Here is a 20411-nt window from a genome sequence, read left to right on the forward strand (position 1 = left end):
TTTATTAGATATTAGTTGGTTTTATTAGACATTAGTTGGTTTTATTAGGTATTAGTTGGTTTTATTAGATATTAGATGGTTTTATTAGACATTAGTTGGTTTTATTAGATAATAGTTGGTTTTATAATATTCATTATTAATATTAATTGTATTATTATTATATTTTCTTTCTTTTACAGTTTTTTATATTTTTGGGTATTTTCTCATGTCTTGCATTTTATAATTTGCCATTGGAAATACCTGTAAATAAGATGCCCAAAAAGCATCATAATAGCCCTTTTTATATAAATCGCAGAGTAAGGTGGCGAGTGATGTTGGTTTATTAACACACCCAATTTGCAAAAGTGACCTCAGGTAAAGCAGGCTGAGTATCCCTGCTTTGAGGGTACTGTTTTGTTTGTACTGGTATACATTTTATTTTGAAGATACTCAGCTCTAGCAACTGGTAGTGATCAACAAACGTATTGACTCATTGCATATATGTCTTATCTTAGAGTTACTGGAGGCGTACAAATCCCCAAAACGTCCATATTTTAATTCCGATGTTACCAAAAAGCTGCTCAACCTGTCCAACCAGAGTCAGGGTTTACTGTCCGTGTGGATTAACCCTTCCTCACCCCCTTTCTCTCCCTCTCAGCTGGGTCTGGAGCACGAGGAGCAGAAGCTGGAGATAAAGCGCCAGGCGTCAGATCTGAGTCTGTCTCTGCAGGAGCGAGAGTCTCAGATCAGCAACCTGCAGGCGGCTCGGCTGGCTCTGGAGAACCAGCTGCAGCAGGCCAGGTCTGAACTGGAGGACACGACCGCTGAGGCAGAGGAGGAGATCACCGTGCTCAGGGTGAGGAAGAGGAGGGGGGGAGGAAGAGGAGTACTGAAGCAGGGTTTCAAGATGTTATTATGTCAGACAAATGGGAGAAATTCTGGTCAAATATTATCCGTGTTTGTTCTTGAGCTTTAAAACAATTAGAGAGGGCAAAGTGCACACGTCCTTTACTCAAGTAGAAGTACAGATACTCGTGTTTAAAAATACTCTGGTAGAAGTACTGACTAAGCTTCTTTACTCAAGTGAAAGTAAAGAGGCTTTGAAATGTACTTCAGTAAAAAGTACCCATAACTAGCAGCTGTTTTAAAGAGTACCTGACCTCCCTTTATATTAATAGAACAATAATGTCATTGTTAGCTAATGAATGTTTCCATGCTGAACAACGGCAACATGACAACGTTTCCATTGGTCCCTCTTCTTTAGAGAAGACCAGGAAATGATGGATACACGGATCGTGTTCAAATCAATAGGCACGCAATGACTCTAAATAATAATGATCACGCATCAAACACACATTCAGACTAAAGGAACCAGCTGTTTGGAAAATGAGAGAAGTAGAAAGTACAGGTATTTGAGTTCAACATGTAAGAAGTAGAAAGTACAGGTATTTGAGTTCAACATGTAAGAAGTAGAAAGTACAGGTATTTGAGTTCAACATGTAAGAAGTAGAAAGTACAGGTATTTGAGTTCAACATGTAAGAAGTAGAAAGTACAGGTATTTGAGTTCAACATGTAAGAAGTAGAAAGTACAGGTATTTGGGTTCAACGTGTAAGAAGTAGAAAGTACAGGTATTTGAGTTCAACATGTAAGAAGTAGAAAGTACTGGTATTTGAGTTCAACATGTAAGAAGTAGAAAGTACAGGTATTTGGGTTCAACGTGTAAGAAGTAGAAAGTACAGGTATTTGGGTTCAACATGTAAGAAGTAGAAAGTACAGGTATTTGAGTTCAACATGTGAGAAGTAGAAAGTACAGGTATTTGAGTTCAACATGTAAGAAGTAGAAAGTACAGGTATTTGTGTTCAACATGTAAGAAGTAGAAAGTACAGGTATTTGAGTTCAACATGTAAGAAGTAGAAAGTACAGGTATTTGAGTTCAACATGTAAGAAGTAGAAAGTACAGGTATTTGAGTTCAACATGTAAGAAGTAGAAAGTACAGGTATTTGAGTTCAAAGTGTAAGAAGTAGAAAGTACAGGTATTTGAGTTCAACATGTAAGAAGTAGAAAGTACAGGTATTTGTGTTCAACATGTAAGAAGTAGAAAGTACAGGTATTTGAGTTCAACATGTAAGAAGTAGAAAGTACAGGTATTTGAGTTTAACATGTAATAAGTAGAAAGTACAGGTATTTGAGTTCAACATGTAAGAAGTAGAAAGTACAGGTATTTGAGTTTAACATGTAAGAAGTAGAAAGTACAGGTATTTGAGTTCAACATGTAAGAAGTAGAAAGTACAGGTATTTGAGTTCAACATGTGAGAAGTAGAAAGTACAGGTATTTGAGTTCAACATGTGAGAAGTAGAAAGTACAGGTATTTGAGTTCAACATGTGAGAAGTAGAAAGTACAAGTATTTGAGTTCAACATGTAAGAAGTAGAAAGTACAGGTATTTGAGTTCAACATGTAAGAAGTAGAAAGTACAGGTATTTGAGTTTAACATGTAAGAAGTAGAAAGTACAGGTATTTGAGTTCAACATGTAAGAAGTAGAAAGTACAGGTATTTGTGTTCAACATGTGAGAAGTAGAAAGTACAGGTATTTGAGTTCAACATGTAAGAAGTAGAAAGTACAGGTATTTGAGTTCAACATGTAAGAAGTAGAAAGTACAGGTATTTGTGTTCAACATGTAAGAAGTAGAAAGTACAGGTATTTGAGTTCAACATGTAAGAAGTAGAAAGTACAGGTATTTGTGTTCAACATGTAAGAAGTAGAAAGTACAGGTATTTGTGTTCAACATGTAAGAAGTAGAAAGTACAGGTATTTGTGTTCAACATGTGAGAAGTAGAAAGTACAGGTATTTGTGTTCAACATGTAAGAAGTAGAAAGTACAGGTATTTGAGTTCAACATGTAAGAAGTAGAAAGTACAGGTATTTGTGTTCAACATGTAAGAAGTAGAAAGTACAGGTATTTGAGTTCAACATGTAAGAAGTAGAAAGTACAAGTATTTGAGTTCAACATGTGAGAAGTAGAAAGTACAGGTATTTGTGTTCAACATGTAAGAAGTAAAAAGTACAGGTATTTGTGTTCAACATGTAAGAAGTAGAAAGTACAGGTATTTGAGTTCAACATGTAAGAAGTAGAAAGTACAGGTATTTGAGTTCAACATGTAAGAAGTAGAAAGTACAGGTATTTGAGTTCAACATGTAAGAAGTAGAAAGTACAGGTATTTGTGTTCAACATGTAAGAAGTAGAAAGTACAGGTATTTGAGTTCAACATGTAAGAAGTAGAAAGTACAGGTATTTGTGTTCAACATGTGAGAAGTAGAAAGTACAGGTATTTGGGTTCAACATGTAAGAAGTAGAAAGTACAGGTATTTGTGTTCAACATGTAAGAAGTAGAAAGTACAGGTATTTGTGTTCAACATGTAAGAAGTAGAAAGTACAGGTATTTGAGTTTAACATGTAAGAAGTAGAAAGTACAGGTATTTGGGTTCAACATGTAAGAAGTAGAAAGTACAGGTATTTGAGTTCAACATGTAAGAAGTAGAAAGTACAGGTATTTGAGTTCAACATGTAAGAAGTAGAAAGTACAGGTATTTGAGTTCAACATGTAAGAAGTAGAAAGTACAGGTATTTGGGTTCAACATGTAAGAAGTAGAAAGTACAGGTATTTGAGTTCAACATGTAAGAAGTAGAAAGTACAGGTATTTGTGTTCAACATGTAAGAAGTAGAAAGTACAGGTATTTGTGTTCAACGTGTAAGAAGTAGAAAGTACAGGTATTTGTGTTCAACATGTAAGAAGTAGAAAGTACAGGTATTTGAGTTCAACATGTAAGAAGTAGAAAGTACAGGTATTTGAGTTCAACATGTAAGAAGTAGAAAGTACAGGTATTTGTGTTCAACATGTAAGAAGTAGAAAGTACAGGTATTTGTGTTCAACGTGTAAGAAGTAGAAAGTACAGGTATTTGTGTTCAACATGTAAGAAGTAGAAAGTACAGGTATTTGAGTTCAACATGAAAGAAGTAGAAAGTACAGGTATTTGGGTTCAACATGTAAGAAGTAGAAAGTACAGGTATTTGAGTTCAACATGTAAGAAGTAGAAAGTACAGGTATTTGAGTTCAACATGTAAGAAGTAGAAAGTACAGGTATTTGAGTTCAACATGTAAGAAGTAGAAAGTACAGGTATTTGGGTTCAACATGTAAGAAGTAGAAAGTACAGGTATTTGAGTTCAACATGTAAGAAGTAGAAAGTACAGGTATTTGTGTTCAACATGTAAGAAGTAGAAAGTACAGGTATTTGTGTTCAACATGTAAGAAGTAGAAAGTACAGGTATTTGGGTTCAACATGTAAGAAGTCAAAGTAAAAAGTCGTCAGAAAAATAAGTAGTGGAGTAAAGTACTGACACCAGAAAAATGTACTTAAAGGTGGGGTAGGTAATTTTGGAGAAACCAGCTCGAGTGCGCTAGAATTTGAAAATACACAGCCGGAAAAGATCTGCCACTTCCTCACAGAGCCCCTCCTCCAACACACACGAACGCGCACATGACCAATGAGGGCACAAGATAAGTTAGCGCACAGATGGAAGGCTGACAGGCAGGTAGGCCATCCAGTTACTTTAGCCGGCTCAGATGATTGGTCGTGCTTTTTACAGTACTACAGATGACATCTTTTATGGATTTTTTGTCAAAGCACTTCAGATATTCATTGCTATCTGGATGTTAAGAGCATTCCATTGAATATAACAAAAAGTGTATCTCGAACCGGTTTCTCAAACGTACCTACCCCACCTTTAAGTAGGGATGGGTATCGTTAAGGTTTTAACGGTACTACTACTTATCGATAGCGCTTATCGGTCCGGTCTTTTAACGGTACTTTTATCGGTTCTTTTGGAGAAAAAAATAAGGTAAACTAACTAAACAAATTGTGAACAAAACTAACATTGCTTTTTATTTAAATTAAATACATAATATTTCACATCAAAAGAAACAACAGTGTTTTAACAAATCGTATTAAATAATCTGATGACAGAACTGTGAACAGAATAGATGAAACTTTAACAAAATAAATACCTCAGTTTCCTCTCATCATTAACCCATGTTTGTATCATGGAGTTAACTCTGTGTGTTGCTGCTAGCATACATAACACCTGACGTGGAAACGTTACTCGTGGATGGGGCTGCAGAGCTGCTAGAAAGACAGTCGAACCCGGTGCATTCCTCCGTCTGGATGTGGAGCACTTTTGATAAATGTTTAGACAAATTGCTCGTGTTACCGCCCTTACATGCTGAACTCTTATTGCACTTTAGGTAACGAGCATTGTCCACATCGACACGGGTAAAGTTTAACCACCTGGGAGCGCGTTCTCTCCGCCATCTCCTCTGTGTGTGTGTGTGTGTGTGTGTGTGTGTGTGTGTGTGTGTGTGTGTGTGTGTGTGTGTGTGTGTATGTATGTGTGTGTTGCTGCATGTAGCAGCTGCGTGTGTGTAAACTGCCCCGCCCCCTCGCAAGCAGGCGGGGGAGAGAGATCTCTCGCCTGGATTGGAAAGATCAAAAATACCACGTGAAGGGTCTGCTTCCTGCTGCGAGGCTCCGGTGAACAGTCCATGAGCGTGCTCACTAGCGCACCTCCCCCCCCCCCGTTTATAAAGTCAAGTACCCCTCAAAAGGTCCGGTTTATTTCATTTTAAGGATGCGCACCAAGCAACATCTCCAGGTGCTCCTTTGAGAACCAGGGCAAAAAGGTTATGTGCACCCCTGCTTATGTTATCCTCCACACTAGGCCTCTGAACATATTCAATTGATGATCATCACTTGCATTGATCTTTATTCAACAGTGAAACACCCATGATGTTTTCGGTCAGAATTGACTGCCATAGGAAATGAATGGGTATGAGTGTATTATGCTCATCCTGCAGATGGAAAACACCTCGATACACACACACACACACACACACACACACACACACACACACACACACACACACACACACACACACACACACACACACACACACACACACACACACACACACACACACACACACACACACACACACATATTTCTTGTCCTTATGTCCCCCCACACCTTCCAGACAAAACAATGTGCTTTAAGTTACGGGAACCTCTCACTTTCTCGCGCTGGATGATACAATGTATCATACCTTCTCACAGGTGCGAGCTCTGTGCCCCTTGAGAAAGAAAAACCTCTCAGTGTCTCGCAGTAAATGCGCCTCCCTTACTGGCTCTCATGCAGTTATATTTGTGCCTTGCTCACATTTGACTCATTGACACAATGAGTAGGCGACCGATTAGGCGATTTTCTGTCAGAGAGGCTCTGGACAAATGTTTTGAACCAGATGAAGAGGAGATTGAACCAGAGATAGAGGACGATGTCTCAGAAATGGAAGACAACAGCGATCCAGACTATGAGCCTGACCAACAGTCAACAGACCAGGAAGAGGCCCCTGAGGGAGAGGCCCCTGAGGGAGAGGCCCCTGAGGGAGAGGCCCCTGAGGGAGAGGCCCCTGAGGAAGAGTCCCCTGAGGGAGAGGCCCCTGAGGGAGAGGCCCCTGAGGAAGAGGCCCCTGAGGGAGAGGCCCCTGAGGAAGAGGCCCCTGTGGGAGAAGCCCCTGAGGAAGAGGCCCCTGAGGGAGAGGCCCCTGAGGGAGAGGCCCCTGAGGAAGAGTCTCCTGAGGGAGAAGAGCCCTGAATATTTATTTTTCTCTAAATGTTCATTGAGGAAAACAGTATCAGTCTTATTTTATATTCATTACAGTGAATGCAGTGAATGCTGAACTTGATGGGCCCACCAGTGGGTCCGGACCAAGTACACAATGAAACACTGACTTGCTTGTTTCAAATCAATACATCCCATACATCATTGGAACGGGAAGAATCTCAGCTACAACACTAACTAAAGCATTTCCATCTCCAGCCTACATGGCAAGCATTTTTATAATATACACTAATGTACAGTAAGCTTTACTTTGAACTTACTGCACAATTATAACATGAAATTCCCCCCTGGTGTCATTCTGTCTGTCACCCCTTGATTCTACTTGCTTTGACGGTTCAAATGAGATATCAACCATCAAAATTGGACAAGGGGTTCCAGAGATATCACTATGCAAAACACACCAGTCAATTTTGACCGAAAATAGTATGGGAAGGGGGGTATGACCTAACGCAAGATGGTTGGCATTTAAATTAAGCTTCTTCTTGTCCCTTTTGAACATCACGGAAACTATTTGGGAATCGTTTGAATTTTTTTTTTTGGTTCTCTTTGTTATTATTATTATTGTTTTTTTGTTTCTAACATTTTCAATAAATTGACTAATAATAATATTTATTTTTTTAAAGAAAAGTAGGATATTTCTAATAAAACAAGTCCCCTCAATAGATTTAAGAAAAGATGGATGGATAGATAAGCCTATATTAACCCCGTAAAGGAACTCCGGTGTCTTAGCAGAAACAGCAATAAGGGTGAAACATAGGATAGGACAGATATTGATTCGCTCAAGAACAATACAAAACAATTGAAAATAAAGTACTTTAAGAAATAATAAATGTTAAAAGACTTATCTATAACGCAAACAAACTAAATAAATATTACACAAGACTACGCCGTTACTCTAAACACAAAAGATATCCCTCAATTTGAGGACTTTGCATATTCTTTATACTGTATATAAAACATATTTAAAAACAAGCCAAAATCCTTGTAGGCTTGTCTGGATGATGATAAATGAAGCTCAGTGCAAGTTCTTTCAGGAAGACTGGGTACCCAGCAGCCAATCACCGTGCAGCAGCCAAACTTTAAAATGGTTCTCCTCTCTCCTGCAGTCAGCTGTGATTCCAGATGTTCATGCTGCCGCCCGCCTCCTCCCCATCCGCCTCCTCCCCATCCGCCTCCTCCCCATCCACCTCCTCCCCATCCGCCTCCTCCCCATCCGCCTCCTCCGCATCCACCTCCTTTCATCATATCCAGTGCCAGGAGAGCTAATCCAAAGACCTCATCACATCCCCTCTTCATCCCATCTCCTTTCATCCCATCCAGATCTTCAGCATCATCACCAGTGTCTAGACCCCGGGGGGTTCCCTAGATGCTCACGGCTGCATTTCCCCCTTTAGATATACGATTTCAGGATCGGGGTCTAATCGCCAAAGACTTAAAGGTCCCATGGCATGGCCATTTCTACTGATCATATTTCCATTGTTGAGGTCTAAAATAGATTTATACTGTTCAATGTTCCAAACTCACATTGGTTTCTCATACAGCATCTCTGTATAGCATGTGTATTCACTCTCTGTCCTAAACGGCTTGTTGGAGCTCCTGCCCCCCCCCCCCCCCCCCCTGTGAGCCCAGTGTGCTCTGATTGGTCGGGACGTTGCAAGGCTCGTTGCGAGGCTCGTTGCGAGGCTCGTTGCGAGGCTCGTTGCTGCTGCGAGCTGCTGCAAAGAGCGGACAGGTTTCCGGGTCGGCGATGCAGCGAGAACAAGCGAAACTCATCCTGAGCACACACACACACTCACAGCCGAAGTAAAAACAATAAGTGTGGCTTGATATTGAGAAAGAAAAAGGTTTGCAACGCTGTGAGAATGGGTCTGCGGAGACAATTTCTCCGCCATCCCAACTCGTCTATTACCAGCGTTCAGGGAGCTCTATGCAAGTCAATGGGACTCCCTGTTAGTTAGCCAAGGGATCCTGGTGTGTGAGGAGCTCCGAGGATTGGTCCATTTGGAAGTAAACAATGAAAAAAGATAAATCTCCAACGAGGCGTTCTGGGGCAGCACAGACAGGTCTTCTCTGTGTTAGAGTTTTACTCGCGACAGGGTGTACTTTGAGGGTTTGTGACTCTGCAGACCGTTTACATGCAGAAGCTTCATAACAACAAGGGGACGGGTAATAATCAGAAAAGCACGACATGGGACCTTTAACATTTATCATATGACATGTGTCAATAAATGTTCTTTAAACAAAAGGAAGTCTCTCCTGATTGAATTGAATGAAGGTGCCTCTGCCTTTTAATCAAGCACTGTTTTAAGTCTGTTCAGCAGTTCTGACTCGTCATACAGCCTGTTTCTACCTTTGGGTCCCTTAAGACATTTTATACAGCCTTTCTTTTATACACTTTTTCATTATTGATTTCTAATACTAGTGTTTCATGCTCTGACGTCAGATTTTAATGGACGACACGCCAGTGGAAGAACAATCCACTCAGCACTTTTATTATTAGTCACTTTAGGACTTTAAGATGTCATTTAAAGACACATTTCCATTCTCTGTAAACGTAATGGACAGTAAAGTCATCTGAAGGGACATTATGACTGTAACGACTTCAATGTGTTTGAGATTTTCCCGATCAAATACCGTCTTCTCAATTCAATTTAAATTCTATAGCTTTATTGCCATGACCATAGTTACATACAGTATTGCTAAAGCTCAATATCTAGACACAAATACATACATATAAACACACTGATATTATATGATATATATATAAGATATGTGAGATCTTCTCTCTGAGTGAAGGTGACGTCTCCTCGGCTGTTAACTCTTCTTCTCTCTTGTTGTTTCCTGCAGGCTCACAGAGACGAGATTCAACGCAAGTTTGACGTCTTGAGAGACAGCTGTGCGGTAAGCTGCTCTCTCTCTTTCCACTAACACACAGCTTCACTTTCTTCACACATCGTCACACATCCCAACCTAAAGCTGCCGCAATATCTCCGTCCATATGTGTGTCTGTCACTCCTGGGTAAATCAGGCTTCATTAGGACAATATGTATAATCATCATAATAATAATATATAAGTGACTTCCTGTGATTTTAGACTTCTTATTCCTTTTCATCCAGGATCATTTGTGGTCAAAGATAAGCACAGTATTATATTCTAAACTGTAGAGCCTATATTAGATATTGGTTTTTCGTAAAGAATATCATGAATGGGGGAAATTAAGTGATTTAATGTGACATTTTTAGATTTTCCTTTGGTGCTCTTTGTGGTTATCGTGTAATAAGTAGGACCATGGATCAGGGGCGGATTGGCACTCTGCGTTTGTTCTTGAGAATGACAGAATGGCCGGTAGTCCAGGGCATGCATGTAATTATGTGTTTTTCCTTTTGAACATCACCATTTAAGTTGCACACTTAGAGGCAACAGAGCTTAGCAAAAATGTGGTTGTTACTTCCCTAGTAAAGATATCTTTGATAGTATCATGAGTTCAGATTACTGCATTTCAGTGTGTAGTGCTGCCGGAGAAACTCCTGGACTTTTCTCTCTGCAGAAAAACATTATTTGCAGTTCACGTAAGCGGCCGTACACATGCTGCATATTGTACGTGATCAAGTCCACTGTTGTCAATACACACACATCTATTGGCACTACAGCTGTGCCCAAAACGTAACTTTTCCATGTCGGAAAGAGACTATATGACGCACCATGGTGACCGGACGTCTCCTTCAAGGTGGGGTAGGTCATTGTGGAGAAACCAGCTCGAGATCGCTAGAATTTGAAAATACACAGCCGGAACAAATCTGCCACTTCCTCACAGAGCCCCTCCTCCAACACACACGAACGCGCACATGACCAATGAGGGCACGAGATAAGTTTGTGCACAGATGGAAGGCTGACAGGCAGGTAGGCCATCCAGTTACTTTAGCCGGGCCGGCTCAGATGATTGGTCGAGCTTTTTACAGTACTGCGGCTTCCACAGATGATATTTGTATGGATTTGTTGTCAAAGCACTTCAGATATTCATTGAACAAAAAGTGTATCTCGAGCCGGTTTCTCAAACTTACCCCACCTTTCATCATAAAAGCAGAATCTGAAGTAATACCCGCGATGATGTGTGCAGAGTTTAGACTGCAGCTGTTTATCAGATCTGATGAAGGTAATCAGTGGCTGGCTGTGCGTAAACAACACTGCGCTCTATCACGTGGTATACGACACACTTTTGCTAGCTGCTATTTGCTTTTTAAATGTTCTTTAAGTGTAAAAAGTGTTTAGTGGTAGTTTGCGAATTAAAGCTGCAGGTTTTTTCCGGGATGTTCCACGGAGCGCTGGTGACGATTTTTTGTCATCAGTGTTTTTATTTCCTCAGTTAGCTTGGAGCCTCAGCTTAATTGGTACTAAAAATATAACAGGTACTATCTATAACCTTTCTTAACAAAGCAATGATTGAGAATCCAGTCGAGCTGGGTGAGAAATACTGTTCCAAATAGACTCTTTTTTTGTACCCAAGTAGCACTTCAATTCCCAATTGAATTGCTTTGTTTTCACAACACCATTTGTGCAAATTAACAACTCTGTGAGCGTTCATTGCCAACAGAAGCCCAGGAGGATCAGTGACAGGATTTGTTGACGTGCTTTTTGTTGTCTTGTACTCAACTTTAACTGTTTTTAATTAGATAGCAAAGCATCTCACAGTCCATCAAGTCCAATAAAATACAGTTTATTAAACAGTTAAAAGTAAATGTGTTGTTTAGTATCCCTTCAAATGTGTTTATTTTGCAATGAGAGCTGTGTTTAAGTATGTTTTAATCCCAAATGTTTTTCTAAGTAACTTTATTTTTGTTGCTACACAGGTAAGGTTCAAGCACACTGACATGTGTACAGTTTTCTCAGTCCCTAGACTATTCATACTGTAACTATTATTATATTATTATTAGTGCCCCACTAACCTTGAGGAGGTGATGTTGTCACGTTAAAGGAATTTGAGTTCCTTCAAACTCATTTACCTTGAATAGACATCATTATGGTCTTCATTTCTGCCAGTGTCCTACTTCTGAGATCCTCCCACTCACAAACTGTTCAGGAAGCTCTGTCCATGCATTCAGCTGGCCAACCATCTCTATAATCTGCACAGATAGAAATGAGTCTTTCTATTTCTGCCCTGCTGCAAAGATGTTGCTGTGTTGGTTCATCCGTTAGTCTGTCTGTTGACAGAAAGACAGCCGGTCTGCAGCAAGGGCCAACGAGGACATATCCTACTCACTTTAAAGAGTCCTCTCCTGCTGATGTTCAGGTGTATATCAGTATGTAGTGTCTCTACTTTAAAGAGTCCTCTCCTGCTGATGTTCAGGTGTATATCAGTATGTAGTGTCTCTACTTTAAAGAGTCCTCTCCTGCTGATGTTCAGGTGTATATTAGTATGTAGTGTATCTACTTTAAAGAGTCCTCTCCTGCTGATGTCCAGGTGTATATCAGTATGTAGTGTCTCTACTTTAAAGAGTCCTCTCCTGTTGATGTTCAGGTGTATATCAGTATGTAGTGTCTCTACTTTAAAGAGTCCTCTCCTGCTGATGTTCAGGTGTATATCAGTATGTAGTGTCTCTACTTTAAAGAGTCCTCTCCTGCTGATGTTCAGGTGTATATCAGTATGTAGTGTCTCTACTTTAAAGAGTCCTCTCCTGCTGATGTTCAGGTGTAATCAGTATGTAGTGTCTCTACTTTAAAGAGTCCTCTCCTGCTGATGTTCAGGTGTATATCAGTATGTAGTGTCTCTACTTTAAAGAGTCCTCTCCTGCTGATGTTCAGGTGTATATCAGTATGTAGTGTCTCTACTTTAAAGAGTCCTCTCCTGCTGATGTTCAGGTGTATATCGTATGTAGTGTCTCTACTTTAAAGAGTCCTCTCCTGCTGATGTTCAGGTGTATATCAGTATGTAGTGTCTCTACTTTAAAGAGTCCTCTCCTGCTGATGTTCAGGTGTATATCAGTATGTAGTTGTCTCTACTTTAAAGAGTCCTCTCCTGCTGATGTTCAGGTGTATATCAGTATGTAGTGTCTCTACTTTAAAGAGTCCTCTCCTGCTGATGTTCAGGTGTATATCAGTATGTAGTGTCTCTACTTTAAAGAGTCCTCTCCTGATGATGTTCAGGTGTATATCAGTATGTAGTGTCTCTACTTTAAAGAGTCCTCTCCTGCTGATGTTCAGGGTGTATATCAGTATGTAGTGCCTCTACTTTAAAGAGTCCTCTCCTGCTGATGTTCAGGTGTATATCAGTATGTAGTGTCTCTACTTTAAAGAGTCCTCTCCTGCTGATGTTCAGGTGTATATCAGTATGTAGTGTCTCTACTTTAAAGAGTCCTCTCCTGCTGATGTTCAGGTGTATATCAGTATGTAGTTGTCTCTACTTTAAAGAGTCCTCTCCTGCTGATGTTCAGGTGTATATCAGTATGTAGTGTATCTACTTTAAAGAGTCCTCTCCTGCTGATGTTCCAGGTGTATATCAGTATGTAGTGTCTCTACTTTAAAGAGTCCTCTCCTGCTGATGTTCAGGTGTATATCAGTATGTAGTGTCTCTACTTTAAAGAGTCCTCTCCTGCTGATGTTCAGGTGTATATCAGTATGTAGTGTCTCTACTTTAAAGAGTCCTCTCCTGCTGATGTTCAGGTGTATATCAGTATGTAGTGTCCTCTACTTTAAGAGTCCTCTCCTGCTGATGTTCAGGTGTATATCAGTATGTAGTGTCTCTACTTTAAAGAGTCCTCTCCTGCTGCTTGTCAGGTGTATATCAGTATTAGTGTCTCTACTTAAAGAGTCCTCTCCTGCTGATGTTTCAGGTGTATATCAGTATGTAGTGTCTCTACTTTAAAGAGTCCTCTCCTGCTGATGTTCAGGTGTATATCCAGTATGTAGTAGTCTCTACTTTAAAGAGTCCTCTCCTGCTGATGTTAGGTGTATATCAGTATGTAGTGTCTCTACTTTAAAGAGTCCTCTCCTGCTGATGTTCAGGTTGTATATCAGTATGTTAGTGTCTCTACTTTAAAGAGTCCTCTCCTGCTGCTGTTCAGGTGTATATCAGTATGTAGTGTCTCTACTTTAAAGAGTCCTCTCCTGCTGATGTTCAGGTGTATATCAGTATGTAGTGTCTCTACTTAAAGAGTCCTCTCCTGCTGATGTTCAGGTGTATATCAGTATGTAGTAGTGTCTCTACTTTAAAGATGTCCTCTCCTGATGATGTTTAGGTGTATATCAGTATGTAGTAGGTCTCTACTTTAAAGAGTCCTCTCCTGCTGATGTTCAGGTTGTATATCAGTATGTAGTGTCTCTACTTTAAAGAGTCCTCTCCTGCTGATGTTCAGGTGTATATCAGTATGTAGTGTCTCTACTTTAAAGAGTCCTCTCCTGCTGATGTTCAGGTGTATATCAGTATGTAGTGTCTCTACTTTAAAGAGTCCTCTCCTGCTGATGTTCAGGTGTATATCAGTATGTAGTGTCTCTACTTTAAAGAGTCCTCTCCTGCTGATGTTCAGGTGTATATCAGTATGTAGTGTCTCTACTTTAAAGAGTCCTCTCCTGCTGATGTTCAGGTGTATATCAGTATGTAGTGTCTCTACTTTAAAGAGTCCTCTCCTGCTGATGTTCAGGTGTATATCAGTATGTAGTGTCTCTACTTTAAAGAGTCCTCTCCTGCTGATGTTCAGGTGTATATCAGTATGTAGTGTCTCTACTTTAAAGAGTCCTCTCCTGCTGATGTTCAGGTGTATATCAGTATGTAGTGTCTCTACTTTAAAGAGTCCTCTCCTGCTGATGTTCAGGTGTATATCAGTATGTAGTGTCTCTACTTTAAAGAGTCCTCTCCTGCTGATGTTCAGGTGTATATCAGTATGTAGTGTCTCTACTTTAAAGAGTCCTCTCCTGCTGATGTTCAGGTGTATATCAGTATGTAGTGTCTCTACTTTAAAGAGTCCTCTCCTGCTGATGTTCAGGTGTATATCAGTATGTAGTGTCTCTACTTTAATGAGTCCTCTCCTGCTGATGTTCAGGTGTATATCAGTATGTAGTGTCTCTACTTTAAAGAGTCCTCTCCTGCTGATGTTCAGGTGTATATCAGTATGTAGTGTCTCTACTTTAAGAGTCCTCTCCTGCTGATGCTCAGGTGTATATCAGTATGTAGTGTCTCTACTTTAAAGAGTCCTCTCCTGCTGATGTTCAGGTGTATATCAGTATGTAGTGTCTCTTACTTTAAAGAGTCCTCTCCTGCTGATGTTTCAGGTGTATATCAGTATGTAGTGTCTCTACTTTAATGAGTCCTCTCCTGCTGATGTTCAGGTGTATATCAGTATGTAGTGTCTCTACTTTAAAGAGTCCTCTCCTGCTGATGTTCAGGTGTATATCAGTATGTAGTGTCTCTACTTTAAAGAGTCCTCTCCTGCTGATGTTCAGGTGTATATCAGTATGTAGTGTCTCTACTTTAAGAGTCCTCTCCTGCTGATGTTCAGGTGTATATCAGTATGTAGTGTCTCTACTTTAAAGAGTCCTCTCCTGCTGATGTTCAGGTGTATATTAGTATGTAGTGTCTCTACTTTAATGAGTCCTCTCCTGCTGATGTTCAGGTGTATATCAGTAGGTAGTGTCTCTACTTTAAAGAGTCCTCTCCTGCTGATGTTCAGGTGTATATCAGTATGTAGTGTCTCTACTTTAAAGAGTCCTCTCCTGCTGATGTTCAGGTGTATATCAGTATGTAGTGTCTCTACTTTAAAGAGTCCTCTCCTGCTGATGTTCAGGTGTATATCAGTATGTAGTGTCTCTACTTTAAAGAGTCCTCTCCTGCTGATGTTCAGGTGTATATCAGTATGTAGTGTCTCTACTTTAAAGAGTCCTCTCCTGCTGATGTTCAGGTGTATATCAGTATGTAGTGTCTCTACTTTACAGAGTCCTCTCCTGCTGATGTTCAGGTGTATATCAGTATGTAGTTGTCTCTACTTTAAAGAGTCCTCTCCTGCTGATGTTCAGGTGTATATCAGTATGTAGTGTCTCTACTTTAAAGAGTCCTCTCCTGCTGATGTTCAGGTGTATATCAGTATGTAGTGTCTCTACTTTAAAGAGTCCTCTCCTGCTGATGTTCAGGTGTATATCAGTATGTAGTGTCTCTACTTTAAAGAGTCCTTTCCTGCTGATGTTCAGGTGTATATCAGTATGTAGTGTCTCTACTTTAAAGAGTCCTCTCCTGCTGATGTTCAGGTGTATATCAGTATGTCGTGTCTCTACTTTAAAGAGTCCTCTCCTGCTGATGTTCAGGTGTATATCAGTATGTAGTGTCTCTACTTTAAAGAGTCCTCTCCTGCTGATGTTCAGGTGTATATCAGTATGTAGTCTCTACTTTAAAGAGTCCTCTCCTGCTGATGTTCAGGTGTATATCAGTATGTAGTGTCTCTACTTTAAAGAGTCCTCTCCTGCTGATGTTCAGGTGTATATCAGTATGTAGAAGTTGTTGTTACTCGTATGCATTACAGTAAGTGTTTTAGACTGGATTAAGAGAGAAATATTAAATACATGCAGCATATTATCCACATCAATCAATTAAATTAAATTAAAAGCAGCGGCAAAAAGAAAGTCTTCAGCCTGGATTTAAAAGCAGTCAGAGTTGCAGCAGACCTGCAGGTTTCTGGGAGTTTGTTCCAGATATTTGATAATATCCCTAACCAGATTCTCACATTCCTCCACACCTAGTCTTCCCGTGAAATGATAGTTCTTTTGACACTTTTCTAACCTTTTCATATTCCTTTCATCCTTCTCTTCCATCCATTGAGCCGTTTGTATTGAGCAGGATGCAACGCCCCGATGTGACTTTCTTTAAAGCTGCTGCTGTTCAGATTCAAATGACAGACATTTTCCCGGAGCATCACTTCCTCGCCCCGCCTTCGGTATGTAGCTGCTCATTCACGGGCTTAAAAGCTTTGCCTCTTCCCCCCTACGCCACATGGAAGTTGTGCACGGAGACGTTCAGTTACTATGCTCCAAACATCTGGAACAAGCTCCCAGAAACCTGCCGGTCCGCTGCGACTCTTACTACTTTCAAATCCAGGCTGGAGACTTTTCTTTTTGCCGCTGCTTTTAATTGAACTATTCACATCTCACACTGCTCTGTAACTTGTATTCATGTTCCTTTGTTATTGTCGTTGCTCATTCTTGTAGGATATTTAAAAGTGTGCCACATTAACACGGCTCCGCTTCTTGACTCACACGTTAAAAACAGTCCAAATAAAACTCTGTAGGCGCTGATTTATTTGCCTTCCTTTGGCGGATCCAGCCTGAGGCTCAGTCCCACCCCTTCCTTATATAGGAATGTTATGTTTTATTTCTTTCCGTTAACCGTCAAGTGGGAAATAAGTGTTTTTTGTGTTTCTCTTAGTATCCTAAGATACTGTTATGTTAGGCTGTGAAAAAAAACCATCAGACCATCTATTTCTATTTATTTACATTTCTTTTAGAAAAGGTCATATCAGATTGTTTTCTTCTCCCTGCTCCTTTTCGCTCAATAGAGAGGCGAAGTCCCGCCCTTCTGCTTCCCCCATGGGACCTTATTTCTGAAAAAGTATGTATTGAAGTCAATGGAGAGAGAAAGATTATCTTTCGATCCCGTTTGAATTGTGCCACGAATTACACACATGATGTTTGTCAATTTAAAAGATCATTTCCGTGTAAAAAAAGTCCCAGTTTGTCGGAAAACAGTTGAAATATAAGAGACTACAAATCCCAGAGTCCCGGTCCCGCATGCTGGCTCTCACGGAACCGACTAACTCCCCTTGTGTGTGCACAGCTCTCAACGTGCCCAGACTTGCAGTGATTTTTACCTCTTTTAATACTTTCCGCCTCATTCTGAAAGAAAGAAGTGAAATGTTTCAACGTGACGGCCGTCTGGGTGTGTGGTGCGAGATGGGAGATGTAGGTCATTGAGCGGTTTCACACAAATTGTTACTTCACAGTTTTACGACACATATTTATTTTTTTGACTTGCAAAATTATCTTTTAAATTGACAAACATCATATGTGTAATTCGTGGCACAATTCAAACGGGATGGAAAGATAATCTTTCTCTCTCCATTGACTTCAATACATACAATCCAAAGTAAGGTCCCATGGAAGTCCCCCGGAAAGGGGAGGGGCTTCGCCTCTCTATAGTGTGTTTGTAGAGACATGTTTTGTTGGCAATTATTGTACATTGGGTTTTGCGTACCGTGAGCGGAACAAATACAAATGAAATGAAATATAACAGCTGATTGATCACAATAAATCCAAATTATTCTCAGAATATTTAATTCAATACTAATTCCTAAATTGAAACAATATATTAAGATCTAAATTAATTAGGAAATAATACATTTATTATCAACACAAAAAATGGCTCCAATAGTTATTCTTGTTTTATTATCTTTGCTTTTCAATGCGTGTTTTTAAATGCCATTTTATAATATGGTTCTTAATGCTCTTAATGTCTTTTTGTAAAGCGCTTTGAATTGCCTTGTGTTGAAAGGTGCGGTATAAATAAACTTGCCTTGCCTTAGACATGTTTCCCACGAGAGTCTTTAACCCTCGTCTCGCTGCTATTCATTCAAATGTTACTTTATTATTTGCCCTTCTTGTTTGTTTGTTCCCCGTGTAAAGCGGCCTTGGGTTCCTTGAAAGGCGCTATACAAATGTAATCTATTATGATTGTGATTAGACAGGAGTCTGAGGGCTGATTGGAGGAACAGACTGATGAGATGATTGGCTGGCTGCTCGGCTGGAGACATTACACTGGGATGATCTCTGCATTATATCACTAACCCAGATATCTGCTTCATGTATTCATGCAGCAGTGGAGTGGCCGACTTGTGAGGATGAGAAACAATACGCAGAATGAAAAGAGAGACCTTTATCTGCGTGTAAATAACCTGGGGTCAGAGGGTTAGGGCTAACCTTAGATCTATCTAATGAAAAGATGTATCTGCAAGCGGGGAAATGATGATCACAAGCTGTCAGAGAGACCTTCTGCAGGGGAAGGGCTGTTGCACTGAACAAAACCACAACCTTGAAGCAAGAACCTTTCCTGAAGCAGCCTATTGAAATGATTGTCGCACACATTCAGTGCATTATGCTCTTTTTATTATGCCTGCAAATTGTATAAAATGTACATTAACGTAAAGGTTAGAGAATCCTTTTCCAGACCCTTTTGCAGTCTACGTGTCGTCTGTGACAAACATGTACTTTATTTAGAAGGGGAACAGGGTATGTATCTCTTGTATGCATTACAGTAAGTATTTAAGACTTCATTATTTCACTTTCAGTAACCATTTGGTGAGACAAACCCAAAGGAAACAATCCTAAAGGGTTGAATTTAATGAAGGAACCCTGATTATTGTTTATTATGTTTGTTTTAAGTGATATACTATATATTTTGGGTGCCTTGTTTATTTTCCTGTCTTTTAACTAGCAGATAAAAGAGGTCAATTTCACTGCCGTACAAATTATTCAAAACATTGCATTAACTTAAATTGTCCGTACAATCCGAAACAACGTTAAGTACAATAACTTATCAAGATGCTGTGATCCCCTTTTTATCAAAGGAGTTGCTAAACATCGTATTTTGTTACGGTGTGTGAAGCAGGTAGGACCCAAATGCAGATTAACGTGAACATTCCTTTATTTCAAGGCTAGGGATATAAACAAAGACAAAACAGAACACTCACCGACAAACTAGTCATGACACAAGACGAACCGACAAAGACAGACAGAAAAACCAGAACTTAAATACACACAAGACTAATCACACAAACAAGACACAGGTGAGGAGGGAGGAGATAACACAGGGACACCAGGTGAACACAATCGGGTAATCAGACACACCAGGGAAACTAACGACAGGGAACCACAGACAGATCTAAACAAGACACAACGCAGACAGAAAACCAAAAACAGATCTAGACAAGACACAACGCAGACAGAAAACCAAAAACAGATCTAGACAAGACAAAACACCATAAAGACAGATCGTGACAGTTTTTAATGTTTCGGGCTTCGTCTGATTGTTGTGATCTGTATTATACCTCGGTCACTGTTCAGTTTCCCATTTGTTTGTGATTTTATACATATTTTAATATATATTTGTATTTTTCTATTGTGTGAAACGGTATTTCGATCTCTCTGTCTGTCCACACAAACTGAAAGAATGACAACAAAGTTGACTTTCGACTTGATTTGATCCTGAGATAATGTGTGTCCATCCTGCAGGTGATCACAGATCTGGAGGAGCAGCTGACGGCGCTGACGCAGGATAACGCCGAGCTGAACCGGCAGAACTTCTACCTCTCCAAGCAGCTGGACGAGGCTTCAGACGAGCGGGAGGACCGGCTGCACCTCGGCCAGGACGTGGACCGGCTGAGGAGGGAGGTGGCCGACCGCGAGATGCACCTCAACAACCAGAAACAGGTACGGGGGCTGTGTGTGTGTGTGTGTGTGTGTGTGTGTGTGTGTGGTGTGTTGTGTGTGTGTGTGTGTGTGTGTGTGTGGTGTGTGTGTGATGTGGTGTGTGTGTGTGTGTGTGGGTGTGTGTGTGTGTGTGTGTGTGTGTGTGTGTGTGTGTGTGTGTGTGGTGTGTGTGTGTGTGTGTGTGTGTGTGTGTGTGTGTGTGTGTGTGTGTGTGGTGTGTGTGTGTGTGTGTGTG

The 20411-nt window shown here is 40.3% G+C and overlaps 1 protein-coding gene across 1 annotated transcript in view; it reads left to right on the forward strand.

Moving 5' to 3' along the window:
* Positions 1-20411, forward strand: part of LOC117549778 (citron Rho-interacting kinase-like) — a gene marked incomplete at its 3' end in the record, with an annotated part of 96322 nt that overhangs the window by 46555 nt on the left and 29356 nt on the right. Inside the window, 3 exon segments of the mRNA XM_034221850.1 lie at positions 638-835; positions 9565-9618; positions 19979-20176. Of these exon segments, the coding sequence (XP_034077741.1) occupies positions 638-835; positions 9565-9618; positions 19979-20176 (450 nt within the window).

The sequence above is a fragment of the Gymnodraco acuticeps genome, unplaced genomic scaffold, assembly GCF_902827175.1.
Source record: "Gymnodraco acuticeps unplaced genomic scaffold, fGymAcu1.1, whole genome shotgun sequence".
Classification (NCBI taxonomy): Eukaryota; Metazoa; Chordata; class Actinopteri; order Perciformes; family Bathydraconidae; genus Gymnodraco; species Gymnodraco acuticeps.